This window comes from Otolemur garnettii, unplaced genomic scaffold (genome assembly GCF_000181295.1).
Source record: "Otolemur garnettii isolate 467f Iridium unplaced genomic scaffold, OtoGar3 scaffold00004, whole genome shotgun sequence".
In the NCBI taxonomy this organism is placed as follows: domain Eukaryota; kingdom Metazoa; phylum Chordata; class Mammalia; order Primates; family Galagidae; genus Otolemur; species Otolemur garnettii.
In genome coordinates, this window is record NW_003852399.1 from 39,951,802 (window position 1) to 39,961,732 (window position 9,931).

The window sequence follows — 9,931 nt, forward strand, 5'->3', positions numbered from 1 at the left end:
AGCAGTGGGCCTAATTTTCTTTATTTTTCTTGAGTTGAATACAGTGAGTAATGGTCTTTTTCTCTTTCCCTTGTCATTCTTTTTCTTTCTTTCTTTTTTTTTTTTAATGAGAATGACATTATCTGGAATTGGAAGAAGTTCACACTCTCCTCCTCAGTCCCACAAAGGGTGGCCATGACTGCTTATCTGAGAGTTGTCTTGGCTACACATTAAATACACAAACACTAATAGAAAGGTGATGCAAAAAAAAGTTCCTTGAATAATTTTTGTGATATCTACCACCATAGATAAGCATTCATAGCTAGCCTTGGGCTGTGGTTAGACCCCCCCCCCCATGAGTTGTTAAACTAAACCTTCATCTCAAATCATCTATACTTTTTGTTGATTTGGTATATATTTTTTTCCATCTGTGCCTCAAAAAATTTTTTTAAACCAGGAGTAAGTAATAACTAAAGGGAAAGATCCATGGTTTTATACTTCAAGACCTATGTGGAGAAAATTAAATCCAAAAACAAAGAATTCTTTTTATACATTTTAATTATGCATCTTATTTTGAAAATAGTTAATAACCATCGGGGAAAGTAGGATACTGTCAATAATTTATGATAATGCTAGATTATAAGTACCACACTATTTGTTGAATGAGGACAAACAAATGACAAGTTGGGGAAAATATTCACATATATTTCCTAATACACAGTGCTGGCAACAGTTCCTCTCTGGAGCATTGCATTACTCCCAACAAAATTATCTATTTAATAGTAAACCAAGATATAACTAGGCTGGTTTTATTTCCATATAGAACCATATACAGGTTCTTTCAATTTCAGAGTCCAGTCACTAGCAATCACAAATTCTTTCATAACCATTATGCCCACCAGAAATAGTTGACAGGTACCACATTATGGTTTTTGCATTCCCTTAAAAGGGAAGTATATTCTTGATGCAGATCCTAAGGTTCTATTGTGTAAATTTCTAAAGACTTTAGTAGTAAAGTGTAGTATATTCATTTTCTTTAATAATAGGGCTGTAATTCTTTTTTTCCCCCTTAGAATTTTGTTGGCTAAAATTGCATGATTTTTCGCCTGCTTATTTAAAGGCAGAGAGAGAATAAATTACCTCAAAGAAGTTAAATAGAAAACTAAGGGCAAACATACCAAGGTGATTTTAGACTCTTCTCAATTTCTTTGATGGAAGGAGGACTTTATCCCACTAAATGTTCCAGGTGACACGTACATGTTGTCTCTCTGCTCTTTAATGAAGAACTTGCAGTCACTTAGCTACAGACTTTTAGTCTGGCAGAGTGTAAATACCTCCTGATGAAGTGGTTTTGTTTTCTATACTAAAATGAAGGAAAAATATACCTTTTGGAAATGTAAACTAGAATGTGACTTCTGTCAAGAGTTGAGGCCATCCGGCTTTCTTTTATGTGGTAAATAAATATATTCCAGGATACAGGTTGCTTTGGGAAGAGCGTGGGCATGTGGAACATACCATATATACTTTAGTAAAGTCATGCTACTTTCATTATTGTACTGATTTTGTGGCATTACAGAGAAAGAATTCAAACTGTGTATTCAAACTAAGTGTACTCCAAAGGAAGGATACCACCAACTTTGTTTTAAAAGAAACAGTATTTATTAAGAAATTATATGCTGAATTCTCCTACAGTCTGTGAAGATGGTTTCTTCCATTTCCACAGCACAAGACAACAGCTAAGAGCATCTGGAAAACACTTGCAACACTCGGGAGTGGAGAATTCCTAGGAATAGGAGAGGAAATGAAGTGATGTATGCACTAATTTAAACTTTTGGATCCAAAGATAAGATAATCTTTTCCTTGGCAATCTAGTTCTCACCTATAAGAGCATTAAAATGTGTCCAAGGAATCTCACACCCAGACTGAAGTATTAGGCAATAATTGGATCACTTTAGTTCAGTAGAGTGGAGCATGCTCAACTTAATCACAGGTCAAGCCAACAGTCCTTTAACTATGGTAACATATCTGAAATATCTGCATTCTTTATTAATAAAAATGGTGCTTATAGAGGGCAGAAATATAACTCTTTCAAGTATTTTATCCTTATGGTCTGAAATACCTTAAACTATAAATTAAAAATAAATTATAAAAACGAGCATAAGATGTGTCTTTTCTTACATGATATTGTGGGAAATAAGCTTTAAACGTAGAACTGCAATATCACCTGACTTTATATATGATCAACAGTGAAACATGCTAATCATAAAAATAGCTTTTACAAATATACATTTGTATATAGTGTCTCCCTTACCATCCATAAATGTCTCTCACATTTTAAGACTTAAAAAAACATAATTAGCAAAGGGGAAAACACATTTACGACTTAAACCATAAAAACCTGACAATTATACAGCTTTAGAACATAGAAGAAATGGAATTTCTAAAATTGAGCAATACTGTCCATTTTCTTTATTTGGGTTTTTATATAAATTGAACCAAAGATGCTGCTATCCAGTAAGAAACCTCCTTTCACATTTCTGGGGGTTGTCACAGTTTCTCTTTTCTGCTTTGCGGCATCACATGTTACTTCAGATCACTTTATCTGTAGAAACTGAGAAAAGAAAAACAAATTTTAAATACAGACATTTGTGTTTCATTGTTCATAGCATAGATGTGCTATATGTAAGTTAGATTTTAAGGTTAAATCAGGAGAAGGGTAAAGGAAGTATAAGAATCAGGATGAATATTGTTTCTTTCTTTCTTTTTTTTTCAGTGTTACTCTGTCATCCTGAGTAGAGTGCTGTGGTGTCACAGCTCACAGCAACCTCAAACACTTGGGCTCAAGTGATCCTCTTGCCTCAGCCTCCCAAGTAGCTGGAACTACAGGTACCCATCACAATGCTTAGTTAGTTTTTCTATTTTTAGTAGAGACTGGTCATGTTGGTTTCCAACTCCTGAGCCCAAGCAATCTACCTGCTTCGGCCTCCCAAAGTGTTAGGATTATAGCATGAGCCACCATGTCTGGCTAGAACAAATATTTTTAATGGGATGTTCTTAAATCCTGTGTTCTGGGCAACTCTAAAATTGTTTAGATTTATAGCATACTATTTCTTCTTAAATCTAACTAATTTAGTGCCTGAGTCAGAGAGGAACCACCTAAAGTTCTAGGGTAGGTAAAGAGATATGAATTGCTCACGAATTTTTGCTGTCTCTAACAAGAGTGAACATAGGATATTTTTCCTCTTCAATGTGGCTTTGAACAGTGCAGTCCTAAGCCTTATACATCTGGAATAAGTGAAGAAGCCAACATAAACCTGACTGAGTTACACAATTTTGGTTGCAAAGAACAAAGTAGAAGCAGTGTTGATAACTAGAATCTACAGAGAGCTCAAATTAATCAATAAGAATAGAGCAAACAATTCCACATATAATTGGGCAATAAACATGAACTAAACTTTCTCTGAAGACAGAAGGATGGCCAAAAGGACTTAAAAAAAATACTCATTGTCTCTAATCATCAGAGAACTGCAAATCAAAACCACCCTGAGATAAGCACCTAACTCCAGTGAGAATAGTCCCCATCACAAAGTCCCCAAACTGCATATGCTGGCGTGGATATGAGAGAAGGGAATGCTTTTACACTGCTGGTGGAACTGTAAACTAATGTAGCCTCTATGGAAAGAAGTATGCAGAATCCTCAAAGGGCTAAAAGTAGACCTTCCATTTGATCCCATGATCCCATTACTAGATATCTACCCAGAAGAAAAAAACATCATTTTATCAGAAGGACATTTGCACTAGAATGTTTATTGCAGCTCAATTCACAATTGCTGAGACAAGGAATCAACCCAAGTATCCATCAACACATGAATGGATTAATAAACTCTGATACATGTATACCATGGAATACTATTCAGCCATAAAAAAACTGGAGACTATATATTTTGTAGCAATCTGGTTGGAGCTGAAGAACATTCTTCTTAGTTAAGTATCACAATAATGGAAAAGCAAGAATCCAATGTACTCAATACTAATGTGAAACCAATAAATAAGCAACTGCATACCCATACAAGAGAAAAACACAGTTAAATTCAAGTGAGGGGAGGTGGGTGAGGGGAGAGGAGAGAAGGGAGGGGTATTGGTAAGCTCTCACCTAATGTGACAAGGGAAGGATATATAGCATAGCCTCTGGGTGAGGGGCTCAACTGCAACTTGAACTTTACCTAAGAAATGCAAACAATGTAACTTAATCATTTGTATCCTCTATTTGTCAAAAAAAAAAAAAAAAAAAAGGAAACAGTGGATGACTTCATGGTTCAATCATGAGTTTGACACATTACATAAAAGCCCAAATTTTATTGGCTGAAGAACTGAGAAAAAAATATGAAGATAAAATAATGCAAGAGCCCATCAATAGGAAAATTCATTTATCTCAGAATCTTATGTTCCAGACTCTTCCAGACATGGAAAATATAATTACACCGATTTTTATCCCATCAATTTCAAAGCTCTTTGGTGTTAGTTGGAAAATCTATGTAGATATATGTCTTATGCCTCAAAGACATGCAAATGAAGGTGCCAGTATGGATGAGACAGGTTAATTTCCTGTGAGTACTTAGAGAATCAGGCAACTTGACCTTTTACTTGAGTTGTGAAACCCATGATAGAAAGACAATGGAAAAGATGGAATATGGCAGGTAGCTGGTGAGGACTGCTCTTCCTGTCTGCAGCCCAGAGCTCACGCCTGGCGAGGATTCCTGGTTGAAAGAAACTCTGAACCTGGGTGGTTTGTCTTTTTTCATGTTCTGTGTTTTTCACTCTCCTGAATACATGCTTTCAAATGATTTCACTTAACGGGGATGCTGTCCTCTTTAGTGAGTATATACCTTTTAATTCTAGGAAGATTTAAAACTAAATAATATATTTCAAAGAATAAAAACCACAGTCCTAACATTTTTGTGTTAGGAAAAAAAAATCAAAACACTTGAAGAAATCAGCCTGGGTGAATTTTTTATGAGACGGACCCTGTGGGCAATTGAAGCAACATCAAAGATACACTACTGGGACCTGATCAAACTAAAGAGCTTCTGCACAGCCAAGAACACAGTAAGTAAGGCAAGCAGACAGTCCTCAGAGTGGGAGAAAATATGTTCAGGCTATGTCTCCGACAAAGGTTTAATAACCAGAATCTATAGAGAACTCAAATGCATTAGCAAAAAAACCCCAAGTGTGTAGCAGCCCGTATAGCCTATGGCTAGGAGGAGTGAGAGTTATAGGAAACACCTGTAATGGAACACCTTGGTGAACAGGGCATGGAGAGAGATTTGGTTCTAACAAGCATGAGTGAGCTCGCGAGATGAGAGCAGTGGTGAATTGGCAGTGTCTACACCTGTGGTGTTGAGAAGCACGAGCTCAGCCTTATATTAGGCTGGAGGAGGAGACAGTCAAGAGGCATGCGCATTCTATCACGGGTCCGCTTAACTCTGATTCTGTCTCCTCTGCTGCCTGCAGAACGCCAGCACAGCGTCTCTGCTGAAGATTACCAAGCTCTGCTAAAGACTAAGAGCTGTCTGTTCTAAGAAGACCTTTACTCTCTCTAAGACACTCTCTCTCTCTCTCTCTCCAGCTAAAGTAGGTAGCCCTTAAGCACCTACGAGAAACTGTTCCTGAGCAAGGTAGCTTAGTGGTCCGCGTCCAGAACCTACCTAAGCTGGGCCTGAGACCTGGCCTGTGCTGGGCCCTGACAAGGGGTGTCAGAAGCAGGATAGTGAACGCCACTGACAAATGGTGCTTTGAGCAGGATTCAGTGAATGTGGACCGAGAGGGAAATAAACTTTAGCAAATAAGGAAAAAAGAGAAATAGAAATGCTTAGAGGGAAAAGAAATATCTAAGAAAGACAGCCAACAGCAGACCTTTCTCATTCGGTTTTTTCCTCTTCTTTCCTGCGTTTTCTCTTTCCAAATTCTAACTACTACTTCTGTGGGAAAAAAGCTGGTAAAATCCTTTAGCCTCTTCTGTGAAGTGGCTGTTTTCTGAAGAAAAACAGAAAAAAGCCCCCAAACAAGAGGGAAAGTGAAAGGCTGGACCTAGGAGATAGGAATCTTTAGCAAACAAGCCTTTAGCCTCAGGGGTGAGAAAAGCCTTCAGTAAAACAGCAAAGAGAAAAGTTTGGGAATAGGTTGCAAGAGTTTAAGTTAGGGAAGAGAACTTCTAACTGCCTTCCCCTAATACCTTCGCCCAATGCCAGCAGGAAGTAGCTTTTGAGAGACCGACGCCCCGATTCCCTTTTTGGCAGTTAAGAGTTCTGTTTAAAAAGAAAAGAATTGAGGTAGATTGAGGCTGGTGAAGAAATAGTGGAAGTAAAGTTTTGTAAGACTCCAGAGTAAAAAGAAACAGCTAAAGAGCTCCTGTCTCTTTAAGGCAGCCAAAGGTTCTAAGAATGGAAAGGGAAAGACTGTAAAAAGTAAAAGGCCGAAAGGAAAAAATACCAGTAGAGAAAAATCATGGCAAATGAGATACAGCAGTTGAAATACAGTTGAGAGATCAGATGAATCTTATAGTAGAAGCAGGTAAATGCTATATTGACATGACAACTCACATCAAATGCCATAAATGTGGGAAGCTAGGCCATAAGAGAAAATTGTTTAAAAGGAAAAAGAACATTGAATGCTAAAAGGAGGAACAAAGAGCATGTAAACCTCCAGGTGTATGTCCCAAGTGTAAAAAAGGCTTTCATTGGGCCAAACAAATGCCATTATCAACTTGATAGAAGATGGAACACCTTTATTGTAGGGGAATTATCAGTTGGGCCAGAATCAGGACCCACTGGTAAATCAAAGAAAAAACAGTTTAATGTTTTCATTTCAAACCATTCTCAGAAAAAACAGTATAATTCAATTCTATGCCGTGGGAGCACTCTGCCAGCTTGGTTAGACCTGTGGTGCCTTAGCGTAAAATGAGAAATTAAACCAGACCAATGGATGACAATGGAGAATAATTAGATTAAATATGTTTGTGGAATATTAGGTTATCCTGTGTGGTGAAGGGGTAACCGACCTCTCATTAGTGTCTGTGCATTACAACTAGGTCCAGCTAAGGAGACTGGACACGGCCCAAAGGGGAAGTGTCACTAGGAAGCAAGTGAAGCCTTTGGAAGATTATGAGAGGTGAGAACAAAGGGAGGGAAGAGTACAAGTTAAACCACCTCTGTGCTAGGAAACTCCATTTGAAAAAAAGTCTGGAATCAATTAGCAAAAATTTCACTGGAAAAGCAGCTTGAAAGCAGGACAAACTCTGCTATCAAGGAATTGTGAAGGGTGGTACTTTCTGGACCACGAGTAACAGTTCCATGAGAGGAACTGCCAAGTGTGGAACCATTAATCCACTAATAACAGTCTTTTGCGATCTGTGAAGGGTGGATTTCAGTACCCCGAGTAGCAAAACCTTTGGAATAGCGAGAGAAAAATTCTTGCTTGCAAAGATTGCAAGGAAAGCGTTATTTTTTGTTGGTCTGTTAAGTAAATATCAAAGGAAAGTTCCTACAGTTAAAGAAATGATAAATTCTATCATGAAAGATTTCAGTTTTCTCCATTTCAAAAGACCTTTAAGGGAATTAACATCACAATCAGTTTCCTCTAGCAGCGGCTAATAGTTTACATCTGTATTGGGCTTCCTCACTTAAAGAGCCCATACCTGGAATTCTGAACTCTGACAATTACCATCTTTTGCCTAGAAAGAAAAGGGCTAGATAACAGGAAGAACTGCCCTTACCACATTAAAAGTTATTTTGTTTGTATATAAAAAGGAAGGGGGAAATGTAGCAGCCTGTATAGCCTATGGCTAGGAGGAGTGAGAGTTATAGGAAATACCTGTAATGGAACACCTTGGTGAACAGGCCATGGAGAGAGATTTAGTTCTAACTAGCATGAGAGAGCTCACGAGATGAGAGCATTGGTGAATCTGCAGTCTCTACACCTGTGGTGTTGAGAAGCACGAGCTCAGCCTTAGATTAGGCTGGAGGAGCAGTCAAGAGGCATGCGCATTCTATCACAGGCATGCTGACTCTGACTCTGTCTCCTCTGCTGCCTGCAGAACGCCAGCACGGTGTCTCTGCTGAAGATTACCAAGCTCTGCTAAAGACTAAGAGCTGTCTGTTCTAAGAAGACCTTACTCTGTCTAAGATACTCTGTCTCTCTCTCTCCAGCTAAAGTAGATAGCCCTCAAGCACCTACAAGAAACTGTTCCTGAGCAAGGTAGCTTAGTGGTCCACATCCAGAACCTACCTAAGCTGGGCCCAAGACCTGGCCAGTCTCGGGCCCTGACACAAGTGATCCCATCGCAGGGTGGGCAAAGGACTTGAAGAGGAATTTCACCAAAGAAGATAGGCGTGCGGCCTATAGATATATGAAAAAATGTTCACCATCCTTAATCATTAGAGAAATGCAAATCAAAACTACTTTGAGATATCACCTAACTCTAGTAAGATTAGCCCATATCACAAAATCTCAAAACCAGAGTTGCTGGTGTGGATGTGGAGAAAAGGGAACACTTATACACTGCTGGTAGGAATGCAAACTAATACCTCCCCTTTGAAAAGACGTCTGGAGAACATTTAGAGAACTAAAAATTGACCTGCCATTCGATCCTACAATTCCTTTATTAGGTATATACCAGAAGATCAAAAATCACATTACAATAAAGATATTTATATCAGAATGTTTTTTTGCAGCCCAATTCATAATTGCCAGGTCATGGAAGAAGCCCAAGTGCCCATAGATCCACGAATGGATCAATAAACTGTGGTATATGTACACCTGGAATACTATGCAGCCTTAAAGAAAGATGGAGACTTTACCTCCTTCATGTTTACATGGATGGAACTGGAAAATGTTCTTCTTAGCAAAGTATCACAAGAATGGAAGAAAAAGTATCCAACGTACACAGCCCTATTATGAAACTAATTTATAGTTCTCAAATGAAAGCTACAACCTAATCCTAGCCCAAGAATGTGGGGAGGGGGTGAAAGAAGGGAGGGGAAAAGGGCAGATGGGTGGTGGGAGGGTGACTGGAAAGATCACCTATATGGTCTGTCTTACATGGGTACAAGTGAATCTTTCTAGAACTAGAGTATAAATGTTTTAACACAATAAGTAAATGACATGAAATCTATGTTAACCAGTTTGATGAAAATATTTCAAATTGTATATGAAAACACTACACTGTACCCCATGTTTGTATTAATGTACACAGCTATCATTTTATAAAAAAAAAGGAAAAAAAACTCTAAATATTTGGTGCCTTACATTCTCATGTTATTTAAGAGAATTTAGCTTACTAAAGTGACAGTCTTGTGATTTCAGTTTAGAATATATAATTTGAAACTTGATGGAGACATAGGATTCCAATTTTGTGATTTGAAATCTTTCTGTTTGTGCATGACACTGGAAAGTCTAAGAAAAATTTCCATTCTCTGAAAGACTTTTTTTGATAAACCAGAGAAATGAAATACTTAAAAGATATCAAAAGATATCATTGCTCAATTTACCAAATATTGGTAAATTTATAAATGCCATTTGCAACACGTGAACGCATCTAATTAACCAATCTGGGTCAATCACTATTCAAAAGATCTTAGACGTAGTTTGTAAAACTTGCTATATTGAGAAATACAGTCCTCATAATTAACCCCTAATATTTTTATTTAAACATTTTATGAACCATATCCTTTCATGGTTCATAAGTGTAATGATTGGGTTTTCATGCTCACATGTGAGAGATGCCTCCCCCAAGTGCCTATCAACCCACGAATGGATCAATAAATCGTGGTATATGTACACTATGAAATACTATGCAGCCCTAAAAAGATGGAGACTTTATTTCCTTCATGTTTACATGGATGGAGCTGGAACATATTCTTCTTAGCAAAGTATCTCAAGAATGGAAGAAAAAGTA

General features: G+C 37.8%; 1 protein-coding gene and 1 pseudogene across 15 annotated transcripts in view; one reads left to right on the plus strand and one right to left on the minus strand.

Annotated features, from left to right (window-relative positions):
* Positions 1-1,615: 1,615 nt before the first annotated feature.
* RALYL (RALY RNA binding protein like) overlaps positions 1,616-9,931 on the minus strand; it is a 698,583-nt gene continuing 690,267 nt past the window's right edge. For all 15 annotated transcript variants that reach the window (XM_023517681.1, XM_023517659.1, XM_012810159.1 and 12 more), the window contains one exon: positions 1,616-2,590. In XM_023517681.1, coding sequence (XP_023373449.1) covers positions 2,573-2,590 — 18 coding nt within the window. In that variant the 3' untranslated portion in view covers positions 1,616-2,572. The remainder of the gene's footprint in view (positions 2,591-9,931) is intronic.
* LOC111728081 lies at positions 9,701-9,770 on the plus strand (annotated as a pseudogene).